Source organism: Bufo gargarizans, chromosome 8 (genome assembly GCF_014858855.1).
Source record: "Bufo gargarizans isolate SCDJY-AF-19 chromosome 8, ASM1485885v1, whole genome shotgun sequence".
NCBI lineage: Eukaryota > Metazoa > Chordata > Amphibia > Anura > Bufonidae > Bufo > Bufo gargarizans.
Genome location: NC_058087.1, coordinates 196,746,699 through 196,764,607, shown reverse-complemented (window position 1 = coordinate 196,764,607; position 17,909 = coordinate 196,746,699). Strand labels below are relative to the sequence as shown.

The following is a 17,909-nucleotide window of genomic DNA, read 5'->3' as shown; positions in this document are numbered from 1 at the left end:
GCTCTCTGACCCAAAGTTCGGACGAGGAGGCTGAGGTCCCTGATACCACCAGGCGTACCCGGCCCCGTGTCGCTAGACCGCAGGTTGCGCAGGATCCGCTTCAAGAGCAGCAGAGTGGGGCTGGCGCTGTCGGATTACGTGGTGAGGCATACACCAGCAGCCCAGCCCTTCCTGGACCTAGTACCAGCACTGCCGTACAACATGGTGAAGTGGCGAGCACCAGAAGGGCAGTTGAAGTTGGTACGGTGGCACGTGCAGTAGTGACCCCGTCGCAGCCACCGCAAAGACGTGCCCGTAGAGTCCCTGAGGTGCTGACAAACCCTGATTGGCAGTCCCCAACTTCCGCCGCACCCGTAGTTTTCCCTTTCACCGCCCAGTCTGGAGTTCGGGTTGAGACAGCTCAGATCGGTTCGGCCCTGGGATTTTTTGAGCTGTTCTTGACTGCGGAGCTCTTAGACATAGTCGTGGCCGAAACAAACAGGTATGCCACACAATTTATAACCGCCAACCCGGGAAGCTATTATGCCCAGCCTTTCCGGTGGAAACCAGTCCAAGTTTCCGAAATTAAAACTTTTCTGGGCCTCCTCCTCAACATGGGCCTGACAAAAAAGCATGAATTGCGGTCATATTGGTCCACGAACCAGATTCATCACATGCCCATGTTCTCTGCTGCCATGTCCAGGGCACGTTTTGAGGCCATCCTGCGGTTCCTGCACTTTAGTGACAACACCGCCTCCCGTCCCAGAGGCCACCCTGCTTTTGACCGGCTCCACAAAATTCGGCCCCTCATAGACCATTTCAACCAGAAATTTGCAGATTTGTATACCCCAGAGCAAAACATCTGCGTAGACGAGTCCCTGATACATTTTATCGGGCGCCTTGGCTTCAAACAATACATCCCAAGCAAGCGCGCCCGGTATGGGGTCAAATTGTATAAGCTCTGTGAAAGGGCCACAGGCTATACCCACAAATTTCATGTCTATGAGGGAAAAGATCAGACCCTGGAGCCGGTCAGTTGCCCTGACTACCTGGGGAGCAGTGGGAAGACAGTTTGGGACTTGGTGTCACCCTTATTCGGCAAGGGGTACCATCTTTATGTGGACAATTTTTACACAAGTGTGGCCCTCTTTAGGCATTTGTTTCTAGAACGGATTGGCGCCTGTGGTAGCGCGCGAACTAGTCGCGCGGGCTTCCCCCAATGGCTCGTTACCACCCGTCTTGCAAGGGGGCAGAGGGCCGCACTGTGTAACGAAGAACTGCTCGCGGTGAAATGGAGAGACAAGCGTGACGTTTACATGCTCTCCTCCATTCACGCAGACACGACAATACAAATTGAGCGAGCAACCCGTGTCATTGAAAAGCCCCTCTCAGTCCACGACTATAACCTCCACATGGGAGGGGTGGACTTCAATGACCAGATGTTGGCTCCGTATTTAGTTTCCCGCAGAACCAGACGCTGGTATAAGGTGTCTGTATATTTAATTCAATTGGCTCTGTACAATAGTTTTGTTTTCTACAGTAAGGCTGGGAGAACTGGATCCTTCCTCAAATTTCAGGAAGAGATCATCGAGAACCTCCTGTACCCAGGAGGTTCCGTGGCCCCATCCACCAGTGTAGTTAGCCGTCTACACGAGCGACATTTCCCCCAATGTCGTTCCTGGTACCTCAACCCAAGCGCCACCCCGAAAAAGATGTAGTGTCTGTAGCAGGAGTGGAATAAGGCGTGACACCCGCTATTTCTGTCCTGACCACCCTGCCCTATGCTTTTGGAGAGTGTTTCCGGAAGTACCACTTACAGGTACACTATTAGCATAGGGATCATCTCACCAGGACAGGCACACAGGGCTATTAGGGCCCATTCACTCACTGCTGCTGCAAACCTCTCCTTTCACATGGGACAAAGTGCATAACGCACTTCGCCACATCTTTGGGCGATTTGCGCTTTGCACATTGACCCATGGGGAAGGAGAGGTTTGTTCTATAAAGGTAAAAAAAACACCAGTAAGCAAAAAGGTTAATGTTCAGTTAAAAAAATTAAAGTTTATATGTTCTGTTGCAAAGTTAATAAAATTATTGCGTTGCGGCTTGTTTTTTTTTTTTTTTTTTTTTACCTTCCAGGTGGACCAACCGATCGACCAGCTGCAGCACCGATGTGCATTCTGACAGAAGCATTGCACTGCTGTCAGATTACACGCAAGTCGGTGTATGCGGCGCTGCAAGACGGGATTTTCTCCTCTGCAGTGACAGATACGTTTGCCAAGGCATACGAGCTGAGGAGGAGGCGGCCGCGTTCCTATGTCCTGGCAGACGCCTTTCCCCTCCATTTTTTATTTTTTTTTTGGCAGAGATTTTTTCATCCACATTGATCGATGCGAATGAAGAAATCTGTGGCGTTCATTTTTTTTCTTTCAGCCCAGAGGCTGAACGGAAAAAAAAAATCTCATTACCCGTATGCTCAATATAAGGAGAATAGCAGAAACTCCTAATGCTGGCCATACATGTAATGATTGCGGAGACCCTCAAATGCCAGGGCAGTACAAACACCCCACAACTGACCCCATTTTGGAAAGAAGACACCCCAAGGTATTTGCTGAGGGGCATATTGAGTCCATGAAAGATTTACATTTTTGTCCTAAGTTAGTGGAAAGTGAGACTTTGTGAGAGAAAAAAATAAAATAAATCAATTTCTGCAAACTTTTATGCGAAAAAAAAAAAATTCTATGAACTCGCCATGCCCCTCATTGGATACCTTGGGGTGTCTTCTTTCCAAAGTGGGGTCACATGTGGGGTATTTATACTGCCCTGGCTTTTTAGGGGCCCTAAAGCGTGAGAAGAAGTCTGGGATCCAAATGTCTAAAAATGCCCTCCTAAAAGGAATTTGGGCCCCTTTGCGCATCTAGGCTGCAAAAAAGTGTCACACATGTGGTATCGCCGTTCTCAGGAGAAGTTGGGGAATGTGTTTTCGGGGTGTCATTTTACATATACCCATGCTGGGTGAGAAAAATATCTTGGTCAAATGCCAACTTTGTATAAAAAAATGGGAAAAGTTGTCTTTTGCCAAGATATTTCTCACCCAGCATGGTTATATGTAAAATGACACCCCAAAACACATTCCCCAACTTCTCCTGAGTACGGCGATACCAGATGTGTGACACTTTTTTGATGCCAAGGTGGGCAAAGGGGCACATATTCCAAAGAGCACCTTTTCGGATTTCACCGGTCATTTTTTACACATTTTGATTGCAAAGTTCTTCTCACACATTTGGGCCCCTAAATTGCCAGGGCAGTATAACTACCCCACAAGTGACCCCATTTTGGAAAGAAGACACCCCAAGGTATTCTGTGAGGGGCATGGCGAGTTCCTAGAATTTTTTATTTTTTGTTGCAAGTTAGTGCAATATGAGACTTTGTAAGAAAAAAAAAAAAAAATCATCATTTTCCGCTAACTTGTGACAAAAAATAAAAAGTTCTATGAACTCACTATGCCAATCAGCGAATACCTTAGGGTGTCTACTTTCTGAAATGGGGTAATTTGTGGGGTGTTTCTACTGTCTGGGCATTGTAGAACCTCAGGAAACATGACAGGTGCTCAGAAAGTCAGAGCTGTTTCAAAAAGCGGAAATTCACATTTTTGTACCATAGTTTGTAAACGCTATAACTTTTACCCAAACATTTTTTTTTTCATCAAAGACATGTAGAACAATAAATTTGGCGAAAAATTTATATATATATAGATGCATTTGTTTTTTTTTGCAAAATTTTACAGCTGAAAGTGAAAAATTTCATTTTTTTTGCAAAAAAGTTACATTTTGATTAATAACAAAAAAGTAAAAATGACAGCAGCAATAAAATACCACCAGATGAAAGCTCCATTAGTAAGAAGAAAAGGAGGTAAAATTCATTTGGGTGGTAAGTTGCATGACCGAGCGATAAACGGTGAAAGGAGTGTAGTGCCGAAGTGTAAAGTGCTCTGGTCATGAAGGGGGTTTCAGCTAGCGGGGCTGAAGTGGTTAATCTTATCACTGCTGCAACAAGAGCAGCCTCAGCCTCAGTGTAACCTGCTCTACCCTCTGACTCACGGCTCTTTTAACTCAAAGAATCAAATGAGTCACAAACTAAGTCGGATCTTTAGATTCTTTTAACTTGTGACTCATTGGATTCATTTCTATTCTGACTCCCTGCACTTGTGTGACTCAGAGCTGCTAGTGTGCTTGCCCTACCCCCTCAGCTCTGATTGGTTGGTGGGCAGGGAGGGGTGGGGCTGGCAGAAGCCAGCTTCCACTCTAAGATCATATTACTCCTCCCCGTCCCTCCCTCAGGCTCCTCCCTGCTGCCAGCGGCTCTGCATTGTCTGTGTAAGCTGAGCCGTTTCAAACGGATCGGATCAGTCAGCCCTGCTACTTGCCCGCGGGGCTAAGCTGCCTGCACAAACTACCTGCCCGCGCCCGGAACTGCATGTCCCGGGCGTCGGGCGATAGGAATTCCACACCCCTGACCATGATCAGCCTGGGAAACGCGGTCCGCGTGTCGCCACATCTCCCAGGACGACCGCACTCTCCTGATGAACTGACGATATGACAGTAATGTATGATACCGCCAGTCTCTTATCTGGTCGGGGAAGCTGAGGTTGGCCTGGAAATTGTGGCTGATGCATGGACTTGAGACATGGATTCCTGGGCTGATCACAGTAGTTTGCATGATCCCCATCACTCGTACTGAGCTGCCGTAACGGTGACATCCACAGTGTGCCCCATGTGCCATAAACAGTGCTCCCATTGCCATCCACGGTACCCCCCCAATGTGCCAGGCAGTGCCCCCAGTGAGATCCACAACATAGGCTGATGGCTATGTGGATGATCGATATGGTGTCACTCCTGCACAGCACTTGCATCGCGCTGTGCAGGAGTCAGTACAGGCTTCACATAGAAGCCTGTACACTGCAGAGAGCGGCCAGCAATCCTGTGTATGCGCACTAGCATTCAGCATAGTGTGCGTGCGTTGTGATGACGGCCGGCGCTTTCTTGAGCAGAAGGGCGGTGACGTCATTCATGACAATCCATCTCCTGCTCAAAGCAAGAGAAGAAGACTGAGACTCGCCGGAAGACCAGAAAGCCCGACAGGAGCAGTCACATGACCGGGTGGTGGATCTTGGAACGGGCTGCGCTGTGGAAGGAAGGTACCAGACCAACATTCTTCCCTCCACAGGTCAGTATTATGCCCCAATTTACGTTTAGCCAAGAGAACCCTTTTAAGATAAAGGGCTATCAGATAGCCATTGACACCGTGGTGGCCGCTAGGAAGGTGGCGTCGTAGACTTTATCGTAAGATCTGGAAGGAATCTCTCTCCTGGTAGAGGATGCATTACATATCCTTACCGTTTTGGACATTTTACAAGATGGGTTCGCTAAAGGTCTTGCACTTATAAACCTGCACAGAGGGTTTAAGTATGCGCGTTTGTTTTTGTTTTTTTTATCATAGTTTTTGAAAGGAACAGAGACTGAGACCCAGAGTTAGAACATCTGTTCAACGTGGAATCTCAATTTAGTTTCATCAGGATTGATCAAATCAGGGTACAATTTCTAACCCTTAAACAGTTTTTTTTGGTTGCGATCACTTCAGCAAGATGGGGGTTAATGAAATTCAAGCATTTTTTAGTTGGAGACTTTTTTTTGACTATTAGGGATGATAGAATTATTTTCATAACTGCCGGTTCTTTTCCTGCTGAAGTAGTGACAGACGCGGTGCTCAGGAGCTGCGGACCTCCGGGCTTGGCAGCTGCTCAGTCCTGGAGGAGGTCTAATAGTCTCTACAGCGAATGGATATGTTTGAGACTGTCAGGTCCAGAGGACACTGAGAAGATGGAGGGGGCCCTTTTTAAAACTGTTCAGTATCTTTTTTTTTTTTTTTTTTTTTTTATTACTGATGTGATCGGTGGGGCTCCGACACCCGGGACCCCCGTCAATCAGCTGTTTGAGAAGGCATCAGCGCCGCAGCATTCTCTGTTTCCCGCAGGCCCAGTGACCTCACGACTACCAGCACTGGCCTGGGCAGGGTTCAGTCCCATTGAAGTGAACATGGCTGGGCTGTGCCCGGGCCGGTGGTAGTAGTCGAGATGTCACTGGGCCTGTGGGAAGGCCGCAGCGCTACCTTCCCGAGGATCAGCTCATGGTCTGGTGGTGACTTCATGGAGGTTTTGTGAAAAGCAATTACTGGTAGGTTGTATAATTTTATTTTTTATTTATTTTCATTTTCCTGAATGTTTGGGTTCTGTTCTTTTTGCACCTATGACAGTTCTTCTTGTCACGGATATAACCACTATGAAAGAGGTCCACAGCTCGGTGGTGATTGACAGGAGTCGTTGGATGGCACCAGTCAGTATAAGATGCTCGGTGAGGATTGTGCTGGTGACATGGCTGCCGGTCCTCTCCTCCTGCGCTCGCTGTATTGTGTTGTGACGCCATGAAATGAGCAGTGACTTGTACAATGGCCTGTGAGGCTCATCTGTGGGGGTGCCGTTCTGGGGTCCTATGTGATCCTGTCATTGCCGTGATCTACAGCCATCACCTTGTCTCACTCCTCACTCTGGTTGCTGTTTTTCAGGTGACTTTATTGGTCCCGGGGACCCCCTGTGACAGAGGATCGGTGATCAGCGACTACGTACTTCTACAGGTGAGCACTTATAAATATAGCAGACATGGCTGTCAGCATTCACACCTGGTCCCTGGTATCTGAAGGGCCCGATGGTCTTCCTCCAATGCCGCCAGTGCTATAAGTGACACGATCAGGCCACGTCTCAGGGTTCTTATTCCTACAAGTCTCTAGAGCTCTTTGTGCGGTTTTCTGTTGTGACAGGTTAAGGGACATCCTGGCGGTTTTATCTGATGTGAGTATTTGACACTAATCCATTTTGCAGCTTCTGGTTTGAACATGGCGAAGAGAGTAAGCATCATGGATAGCCACGGGGTGAATGTGACTGTGAATAAGAAGCCCTCACCTTTCCAGGTGCGAGTAGCGGTGCGCCTCCGGCCGTACGTGGAGGAGGGGGAAGATAAGGTCTGTGTCCGGGGCCTGGACTCGCAGTCACTGGAGATTGTAAACTGCAGAAACCAGCTGGAAACCATGCAGTACCAGTAAGTTCAGTCACCAGCAGTGAGGAAATGTTATGTTGGTAATTTAGAACCTGCTGGGTGACGGAAATGAAATTCGTGATCTTATATGAAGTTTTGGGGTTTTGACCCTTTCTGTGCTCCTCAGGGTTGATGCCTTTTATGGGGACAATGCCACCCAGCGTGAGATCTACACCGGCTCTGTGTATCCACTTCTTCCTCACTTATTAGTTGGGCAGAATGCCAGTGTGTTTGCCTATGGACCAACAGGAGCGGGTATGTAGTGTCCTGGAGGTCCACTTTATTGAAGTCCTGGACTCTGTATAACAAGTCATCTTTTCCAGGTAAGACCTACACAATGCTGGGGAGCCCAAACCAACCGGGTGTCATACCACGAGCTGTGAGAGACCTGCTGCAGATGACTCAGTTGGCAAATTATAAGCTTGAGGAGGAGAACTGGAGCTACTCAATCACCATGTCCTATGTGGAGATCTATCAGGAGAAGGTGGGTCCCTGCGTGCTGCCCTGCCAGAGATTATCCATATCTGCGAGAACTGTCTAACATCTGTCTTCTCAGGTGATGGATCTTCTGGAGCCCACGAACAAGGCTCTTGCAATCCGAGAAGACAAAGACCACAATATCCTCATCCCGGGGGTAACTCAGAAGACCATCGACACCTTTGCAGACTTCGATCGATGTTTCATTCCTGCAACCCAGAACCGCACAGTGGCCTGCACCAAACTGAACAACCGCTCCAGCCGTAGCCACGCTGTGCTGCTCATCAAGGTGAGAGGGGGGGGGAGGGATAGAGTTTGCTGTTCCCTGTATTGTCAGATAACTAGTGTCTCCACCTTCCGTCTTCTGTAGTAGTTCTGCATCTTGGGGCTCATGCCGGTCTGCAATGCACTGGCCGCGTGCCCACCGCTTGCGGATACATTCACTTGAATGGGTCCGCGATCCACAAGATTCAGTCATGTTCTATTTTTTGGTGGTGTAGAAGCACAGACTGAGATCCCACAGAAGCGCTCCATAGTGCTTCAGTGGGCTTCCATATCTTACGGACCCATTTGCTTGAATCTGTGATACAGCACACACGGCCGGTGCCTGTGTATTGCGAACCCGCTGTTTGTGGGCTGCAATACGGGCTGCATGAGCCCTTAAAGGGCTTCTGTCACCCCACTAAATGCATATATATTTTTTTTTTGTCTACTTATAATCCCTATCCTGCCATATTACCATACATTATGTTGTTAATAATTTTCGTTCAGTAAATTTAGCCAAAAACGTACTTTTATGATATGCTAATTACCTTTCTACCAGCAAGTAGGGCGTCTACTTGCTGGTAGCAGCCGCAGAAAACCGCCCCCTCCTTGTGTTGATTGACAGGGCCAGCCGCGATCTCCTCCTCCGGCCCTGTCAGCATTTCAAAAATCGCACGCCTGTGTTGATTCGGCGCAGGCGCTCTGAGATAAGGAGGCTCGCCTCCTCAGCACTCCCTCAGTGCGCCTGCGCCGATGACGTCTTCTCTTTCGGTGACGTCATCGGCGCAGGCGCACTGATGGAGTGCTGAGGAGGCGAGCCTCCTTATCTCAGGGCGCCTGCGCCGAATCAACACAGGCGTGTGATTTTTGAAATGCTGACAGGGCCGGAGGAGGAGATCGCGGCTGGCCCTGTCAATCAACACAAGGAGGGGGCGGTTTTCTGCGGCTGCTACCAGCAAGTAGACGCCCTACTTGCTGGTAGAAAGGTAATTAGCATATCATAAAAGTAAGTTTTTGGCTAAATTTACTGAACGAAAATTATTAACAACATAATGTATGGTAATATGGCAGGATAGGGATTATAAGTAGACCAAAAAAAAATGCGTTTAGTGGGGTGACAGAAGCAGATGAATAGAAATAATTTTTTATCTTCATTTTTATTTTTTATTTTTTTATTAAACAAGTTTTCAAAGTACAGAAAAGGCATATGCATGTACAGTCAAATCTGGTACTCGGAAAATTGTCAAGATTTTTACCATAATTGACATCCACAGTACGACAGTAAAAACTGACTAAACAAAAATATACCCTTTCAGATGTATCCCAACATACAACTCCCCCACCCAGCGATGAGACGAGTACTGTAACGCTAGTATAAATATCGAGTGTCAGGGCGCTGAAGAAGATAAAGCAGACACCCTAGAAGTGATCTTGTCCTCTGCACCTTCCATGATAAGGGTCCATTCAAACGTCCGTAGTGTATTGCAGATCCGCAATAGACCCAGCCGGCACCCCCATAGAAATGTCTATTGTCCGCAATTGCGGACAAGAATACGACATGTTCTATTTATTTATTTATTTATTTTTTTTCCGGAGCCGCGGACCGGAAGACTGTAGGCATGCGGCCGTGTGAATGGAGCCTAAGCCTGTCTCTCCACTCCTCCATCCCAGGTCACCCATCATAGTTATTGCCAAAATCGCTCCTCCCACCACAGCCAAGGCAGTTATAAGTCAACCTGTACCTCATTAATCCTATAAGATACCCACTTGTCCCAGATTTTTGTGAACTTGGCCAGGCATTGCCTTTTACTATATACTCCTTTTTCCAGGCAGAGGATCTCGTCCATTCTGTTCAAGAATTCAACCCTGAAAGGTGGTTGAGGTCTAAGCCAGTATCTAGATGAATAGAATTTCAGAATCAATATGGCCGCCCCAGTCTGACTTCACACTGTCCCTATATTAGGCCTCATGCACACGACCGTTGTTTGCATCCGTGGCCGTTGTGCCGTTTTCCGTTTTTTTTTTCGCGGACCCATTGACTTTCAATGGGTCCGTGGAAAAATCGGAAAATGCACCGTTTTGCAGCCGAGGCCGTGATCCGTGTATCCTGTCCGTCAAAAAAATATGACCTGTCCTATTTTTTTGACGGACAACGGTTCACGGACCTATTCAAGTCAATGGGTCCGTGAAAGAACACGGATGCACACAAGATTGGCATCCGTGTCCGTGATCCGTGGCCGTAGGTTGCTTTCATACAGACGGATCCGAAGATCCGTCTGCATAAAAGCTTTTTCTGATCTAAGTTTTCACTTTGTGAAAACTCATTTCCGACAGTATATTCTAACACAGAAGCGTTCCCATGGTGATGGAGACGCTTCTAGTTAGAATACACTGCAAACTTGGTACAAGACTGCCCCCTGCTGCCTGGCACCACCCGATCTCTTACAGGGGGATATGATAGCACAATTAACCTCTTCAGGTGCGGCACCTAAAGGGGTTAATTGTACTATCATATTCTCCTGTAAGAGATCAGGGCTGCCAGGCAGCAGGGGGCAGACCCCCCCTCCCCAGTTTGAATATCGTTGGTGGCACAGTGTGCGCCCACCATCGCCCCCCCCCTTCCTCCCTCTATAGTTAAAAATCGTTGGTGGCACAGTGTGTGCCCACCATGGCCCCCCCCTTCCTCCCTCTATAGTTAAAAATCGTTGGTGGCACAGTGTGCGCTCACCATCGGCCTTCCCCCCCCCCCCCTCTCTCTATAGTAGTAACAACCATTGGTGGCAGTGTGCGGCCTCCCATCTGCCCCCCCCCCCCCCCCCCCCCCGATCATTGGTGGCAGCGGAGTTCCGATCGGAGTCCCAGTTTAATCGCTGGGGCTCCGATCGGTAACCATGGCAACCAGGAAGCTACTGCATCCCTGGTTGCCATGGTTACTTAGCAATAGTACAATTGTAGAAGATTCATACTTACCTGCTTGCTGCTGCAATGTCTGTGACCGGCCGGGAGCTCCTCCTACTTGTAAGTGACAGTTCTTTAGCAATGCACCGCACAGACCTTTCACTTACCAGTAGGTGGAGCTCCCGGCCGGTCACAGACATCGCAGCAGCAAGCAGGTAAGTATGAATCTTCTACAATTGTACTATTGCTAAGTAACCATGGCAACCAGGGATGCAGTAGCTTCCTGGTTGCCATGGTTACCGATCGGAGCCCCAGCGATTAAACTGGGACTCCGATCGGAACTCCGCTGCCACCAATGATGGGGGGGGGGGGGGGGGGGGAGAGAATGGGAGGCCGCACACTGCCACCAATGGTTGTTACTACTATAGAGAGAGGGGGGGCCGATGGTGGGCGCACACTGTGCCACCAACGATTTTTAACTATAGAGGGAGGAAGGGGGGGGGGCCATGGTGGGCGCACACTGTGCCACCAACGATATTCAAACTGGGGAGGGGGGGGGGGGGTCTGCCCCCTGCTGCCTGACAGCCCTGATCTCTTACAGGAGAATATGATAGTACAATTAACCCCTTTAGGTGCCGCACCTGAAGAGGTTAATTGTGCTATCATATCCCCCTGTAAGAGATCGGGTGCTGTCAGGCAGCAGGGGGCAGTCTTGTACCAAGTTTGCAGTGTATTCTAACCTGAAGCGTCCCCATCACCATGGGAACGCCTCTGTGTTAGAATATACTGTCGGAAATGAGTTTCACGATGTAGCTCATATCCGACAGTATATTCTAACGTAGAGGCGTTCCCATGGTGATGGGGACGCTTCAAGTTATGTTCGGGTGTCCGCCTGGCCGTGCGGAGGCAACGGATCCGTCCAGACTTATAATGTAAGTCAATGGGGATGGATCCGTTTGAAGATGACACACTGTGGCTCAATTTTCAAACGGATCCGTCCCCCATTGACTTTCAATGTAAAGTCTGGACGGATCCGTCTGAGGCTACTTTCACACTTAGAAATGTTGTAACAATATAATGCAGACGGATCCGCTCTGAACGGAGCCACCGTCTGCATTATATGAACGCAAGTGTGAAAGTAAAGGGACTCCTGACTTTACATTGAAAGTCAATGGGGACGGATCCGTTTGCAATTGCACCATATTGTGTCAACTTCAAACGGATCCGTCCCCATTGACTTGCATTGTAATTCAGGATGGATCCGTTTGGCTCTGCACGGCCAGGCAGACGCCAAATCGACTTTTTTTTCATGTCCGTGGATCCTCCAAAAATCAAGGAAGACCCACGGACGAAAAAACGGTCACGGATCACGGACCCTGTTTTTGCGGACCGTGAAAAAAAACTGTCGTGTGCATGAGGCCTTACTCTGTGGTGGAAAAAAACAAACAAAAACCCACACCACCACCACCTTTTTACTCTTCTTTTCACCCGTCTGTCCCCAAGTTGTTGTTTCGAGGCTTTTCCTCATTCAGATTGTGCAGGAGATCTGACTTGCACTGTAATAAAAGCTCCCCTGTCTGCGCTGCATTGAGGGTGAGCGCAATTTTTTGTTCTGTCTGTTAATGGTATTATGGCGCATTAGCTTGGAAGACTGCCGGAAATTTACCGTAATAATTCCCAGAGGGGATGAATGGAAATTATGAGAATGCAGAATTTTAGTGTTTGATTTATTATGTGGTGAGATGATAGCAGAGGCCAACGTGCTTCCCAGCGTTAGCAGTAGGTAGCGCTGTACATCTGTAGATGGTTGTTTCTGCCCTGGTAGATTTTGTATACTTGGATGGATTACAGTAGTAGGTAAACCGCACAGGAACCTGGAGTATGTCAGACTTTCAACCATCAAACACCTTGGACACCCACAAACATACAACATAGACCTAACTGCTCCTGATGTTTCCTGAAGGTTGTAATGGAGTCCCTGACATGAGCGGCCACGCTGGCACTACTGTTGCTTGCCACGTTACCATTTGTGGATTGTGAAGTTCTAGACTGTGCTGAACATAAACCTACATGGATATCTGGTTATAAAACGTTCTACTTGTCTCTTCAGGTGCTGAAAAATCAGCAGGTTCCTCCTTTCAGGCAGCTGACCGGAAAGATGTATCTGATAGACTTGGCAGGTTCAGAAGACAACCGCCGTACTGGAAATCAAGGTATCCGCTTGAAGGAGAGCGGCGCCATCAACTCGTCCCTGTTTACTCTCAGCAAGGTGGTGGACGCTCTAAATCAAGGGCTCCCCAGAATTCCTTACCGAGACAGCAAGCTGACCCGTCTCCTGCAGGTGAGTGTGGAGCAGGCTTTACTTTCCAACCTGCTAGTTTAAATTCGCCAAACTAAATATGTCAGTGAGGATTTGCTGACTCCTTTCTTGATAATAACACTGTTCTGGAGGAGCCAGTAGCATACCCCTATTGATGTCATCTCTGCTACGTTTCACCTGCAGCCAGGGTAGGGTTAGTCGGTGTGGCATATCTCCAGTGCCTCCTCCCACCAGAGTTTCGCACTGTCCACACAGAATACAGAGTTGCTCGATTTTCGTGGCTCTGGCTTTGGGATGGCAATGCTGTTCTCGAGTGTCTAATTCTTTTTCCTGGTTGTCTTAGGATTCACTCGGTGGCTCTGCCCACAGCGTTATGATCACAAATATCGCTCCAGAACAGAATTATTACTCAGACACACTCACTGCCCTTAACTTCGCTGCCAAGTCTAAGCAGATCATCAACAGACCATTCAGCCAGGAAACCACACAGGCACCAGGTAGGAGGTCATCTCCAGGGAATGGGTCAATCTTGTAAAGTTGGCAGGAGATCCACTGAGAAATGTGATCTCATGTCTTCTCTTTTCCCCTCCTCAGTCCAGCCTACCATGAAGAGACCTCTGGATGATTTGGAGAACTCTGCCCCATCTCAACACTCTAAAAAAACCAAGACTGATTCCACAGAAGTGTCTCCTAATATGTCCAAAGACACAAAGAAGTATGCGCCTTGGTCTGCGGGTATAGTTAGCCGGGGTGTGCCCCTTACTGAACAATATTCTGCTTTCTTACAGGAGGAGGCTCCGGCTTTCCCACTTAGACCCAGCCCTAGCGGAAAGTGTGCTCAAATTGGATAAAATCCTAACAGAAATGGGAAAAATGGAGTCGCCGCTACTGACCACACCCAGACGAGAGCGCATTGTGCTTATGAAGCAGTTGGAGGAGACTCGGTTAGAGATTGCGGTGAGGCTGGGCCAGAACATAAAATTTTCTTTATTTCTCTTGGTTATATAGCAACAACCTATTCTGCAGCGCTTTACACACATTGCCATCACTTCAGTTCCCTATCAGTATGTTTTTCGAATGTGGGAAGAAATCGGAGTATCTGTAGGAAACGCACACAGACACTGGGAGAACAAATGCAGATGTCATCCTTGTTCAGACTCAAACCTAGGATCCAAGCGCTGCAAGGCACCAGTGCTAACCACTGAGCCGCCATTAACCACTGAGCCACCGTGCTTGTGTAATCTGCGGCGTCTTTTTGTTAGTATTTTAAAAGGTTTGCCCAGTCTTCTGTAAACAAAAAGTGAACGTTTTGGGGCCACTAATCCACCAGTTTGTTACACAGCAGTGGTTTAGCTGTCCATGTCAAAACCAGCCGTTAGAGCGCTGGGTAGTAAAAGAAGTAATACATTATCTGAGATGAGACTGGAGACATTGGCTACATGCACATTGTGCAAATGAAGCTGCGGACAGTGCACATCGGTTCACTGCGTGTGCAGCAGGGTGCCCGTCCAGGAAGCATCTTGTGGGCAAAGCACTAAAATATTCCCATTGTTAATGGTTTACATTCTGTGGAATCAGATTTGCTGCTGGGAGACATGTCAGAGCCTCAGCCGTTCCTGTGTCAGATACTGTGTTGTGCTCTTGCTCACACCTATCCTGCTGATCACCCACCATAATCGATGAGGCCACAGACGTATTTATGGTTCTAACGGGATATAAAGGAGATAAAACTGGACAGACCTTTATCTGTTTGTTTTCCGGTGGGATTAAATGATGTATTTCTCTCTTTTAATTCTTCCCCCTTTTCCATTCCTCAGAGGTTGAGGGTGGAGCAGAAGGAGAAGTCTCTGGCAGCTGAGGCTCTTGAGAAATCAAACAACTCACACTTAGAGTTGTCCGATTCCAGCGTGAGCGAGAGCATTTTCCGGGAGCCTATGATGACTCGCTCCGCTGCCAAGACCAAGAAAGTGCTCCGTGTCCTGCCACTGCATGGTACGAAACTTGGAGTCTTCACAGTTGAGGAACAGCTCTCTGGCACAAGCCTGGCTAGAGGTCAGAAGCTCCTCTGTTAGTTACTGGTGTTGTGGGTGCTCTGGGTTTCTCCATCTGTCAACTGTAGTGGGTGTCAGATTTTTAGATTTTGTGCTTACTGCAGCTTAAGTCTTGTCTCTGGTTGTCTCCAGATTTCAATCTAAACACCAAAGAAGAAGGGATCCTAGTAATTGAGCAGAAAACGCAGGTGAGAAACTCCTCTATGCACAAAAAAATCAAATAGCCGCTAGCATGTCTGATGCACAACGCTCACAGGAACCATCACCCAGCTTTCCCAGAGTTTTGCTTGGGTTGTTGTATTTGGATGTTTTTTATTGTCTTTATGTGAATTCCACAGGGAACCCCCACAGGCTGCGAGAACATGCCTGGCTGGGAGTTGACTCTGCGGACAGATCTGCTCCAGAATGGCCGAGAGAAGCTTCTGAATCTGCTGAATAAAGGCTCGATAACAGAGCTCAAGTCCTTGCAGAAGATTGGGGACAAGAAGGCCAAGCTCATTGTGGGTTGGAGGGAGGTCAACGGCCCATTCAAAAGCGTAAGTGAAAGGTTGTGTATGTGGTATTGTATGGCACAAGGGAATCCTGAATGAATGGCGCGGTGGATGTCATCTGGTTCAGGTCTGAGGGATTTTGGAACTTTGTCATTGTCCATTTTAGGGTAATTGACTTAGGGCTAACCGTATGACACTGGCTGCGGAGGAGGGTATTTTCTGTGTAGGACTTCATTATTTATCACTTCTTATACTATACTGGTCAACTGTAACTGGGCTTTAAGGTCTTCTCTCTGTCCCTTGAATGCTGGGCACCTGACAACCTCATGCCTGATCACTGCAGCAGCAAGCGTAAAGGGGTTATCCCATTTCGGCAAACATCTGGTGTGGGAAGCAGCAAATGGCAGGTGGGGACGAGCCTCCATAGCATTGCAGGTGACGCCAGGAAGGCTCGTCCGCGCCTGCCATTGGCTGCTCCACCCCCCCAGATGTTTTCATCAGTGTGCATGGACTAGGAGCGGCACGGGGTAAGTATATTACCTGTGACTGGCCCGGCAATTCCTTTAAAGGAATTTTAATATTGATGGCCTCAGGATACGTCATTGATTATCCAATCAATCTGGGTTTGACTTCCAGCACCATGGCCTGAGGATAGGCTATGAATATCAAATTCCTGGATAACCCCTTTAAAACAGCCCCGTAAATATTCATTGGCACAGGTTTAAAGACCGGGACCACCTGCTGTAAACTGACATTGAGTGTTTCTAAATGCTATGGAAGACAGACTTATTGTGCAGGCCAAGGTTAAAGGGGTTGTCCCATTTCACCGATCCGATGGTCAGATTGGCCTAAGAGCCTAACACCAGGTGGCTGGATAACAAGGGAGCCACAAACGGCGTGTCACAGTAAAGCTATACGCTTACCCTGACTCGCACTATGGCTTGCTTCGCTGTTTACATAGCTCTCATGCATTGCAGTGGGAACTACTGAAACGGCGCAGAGCCGGCCTCCGCTGTTAATCCGCCACCTGGTGGTTTCCTATTAGTCTCATCTTGTCTTCGTAACAGCAAGAAGGGACAACTCCTTCTTTTTTTCTTTTTTTCTTTTTTTTTTTAAAGAAATTATTTATTTTTCAGTTGGAGGACCTGGCCTCTATAGAAGGGATATCTGCCAAATTAGTCGACATATTTTTACAGGTAAGACTCCATGTTTTGTGTATGGTTACAGCTCTAATGAGATACAAGCATTGATAGGAGTTTTACTTCTGTTGTGTGAGGGTGAAGATCCAATACTGACAGTTCTCCCTCTCCACAGGCCAACATCCTGAGAATAGTAGCAAGATGAAGACGCCCCAGGACCCTTCACTTCTCACTGAGAAGCCTTCACCTCATGGATTCTATGAAACCTCTTATTCGACTGCCTCGTGTACATTCCTATAGTCTCCACCAACCCCCTGGTACATGAGGCTAGTGGGGGGCCTCCTTGTGTTCCACCTCTCATTGTGACTCTTTACCCTCCTCAGTGTGAGGTCGGCGATGGCAGGAGCGTTGTCTTATTTTTGGATTATTTTTATTATCATTTTTTAATGTATTTTTGGTTGAATCTGTGCAGTGAGCCGCCCCCCCCCCCCACCCTACACAGGCATCATACAGATGTGTCTATAGGATCTCCATATACTTACACCATGTAACCACTGTTGTATATAAGATGAATCAGTTTAGGGAGACTGAACAGACCGCCCTGCCCTGGGTAGAAAACGTAGCCCCGGCAGCCTGGGCCACACAGGGGAGTAATGCAGGTTAAAGTATAATGTAAGTTATTTGCTCATCTGTATGGATCCTGTGTGTCCAGATACTGGGTCAATATGAGCTGCGGCCACTGAAGTCTGTTTTATTTGTTTTACTCTAGCCATATGTCCTGGCAATGAAATGTGGAGGTTTTTGCGAAGCCTGAACTTTGTATTGTTAATAAAACTTATATATATATATATATATTTTTTTTTTATTATTTATTTAAATCTTCTCCAACTGCATGAGAAAAAAATCTATAGAAATATCTATGAAAATTGCTGCGTGGAATCAGGAATAATAATTGTAATCCAAAAGCATCAGCTCAGAATACCCAGGACCAACCAGTGTGGAGGTCCCCGTGCGTGTAGCCCGGCCTACTATCGGAGAGTGTGCCCGCTGACTGTGGGTGGTGTGGCCAATTAGGCGTCAACCCCCTTGCTATTGGCCACATATGTACCGGGTATCTATTTTTCCCTTTGCCTTATGACAGC

The 17,909-nt window shown here is 47.8% G+C and overlaps 1 protein-coding gene across 4 annotated transcripts in view; it reads left to right on the top strand.

Moving 5' to 3' along the window:
* The window catches only part of LOC122944496 (kinesin-like protein KIF22), a 36,749-nt gene extending 19,134 nt beyond the window's left edge, over window positions 1–17,615 (top strand). For 2 of the 4 annotated variants that reach the window (XM_044302840.1, XM_044302839.1), the window contains exons 2-15: window positions 6,601–6,669; window positions 6,914–7,130; window positions 7,255–7,382; window positions 7,451–7,611; window positions 7,684–7,893; window positions 12,877–13,107; window positions 13,430–13,583; window positions 13,681–13,801; window positions 13,875–14,043; window positions 14,904–15,138; window positions 15,270–15,325; window positions 15,476–15,673; window positions 16,765–16,824; window positions 16,943–17,615. In XM_044302840.1, coding sequence (XP_044158775.1) covers window positions 6,928–7,130; window positions 7,255–7,382; window positions 7,451–7,611; window positions 7,684–7,893; window positions 12,877–13,107; window positions 13,430–13,583; window positions 13,681–13,801; window positions 13,875–14,043; window positions 14,904–15,138; window positions 15,270–15,325; window positions 15,476–15,673; window positions 16,765–16,824; window positions 16,943–16,972 — 1,956 coding nt within the window. In that variant the 5' untranslated portion in view covers window positions 6,601–6,669; window positions 6,914–6,927 and the 3' untranslated portion in view covers window positions 16,973–17,615. Of the gene's footprint in view, window positions 1–6,027; window positions 6,390–6,600; window positions 6,670–6,913; window positions 7,131–7,254; window positions 7,383–7,450; window positions 7,612–7,683; window positions 7,894–12,876; window positions 13,108–13,429; window positions 13,584–13,680; window positions 13,802–13,874; window positions 14,044–14,903; window positions 15,139–15,269; window positions 15,326–15,475; window positions 15,674–16,764; window positions 16,825–16,942 lie in introns of those variants that run through there. The other 2 variants (XM_044302841.1, XM_044302843.1) reach the window with 2 other exon arrangements.
* The last annotated feature ends 294 nt before the right edge of the window (window positions 17,616–17,909 follow it).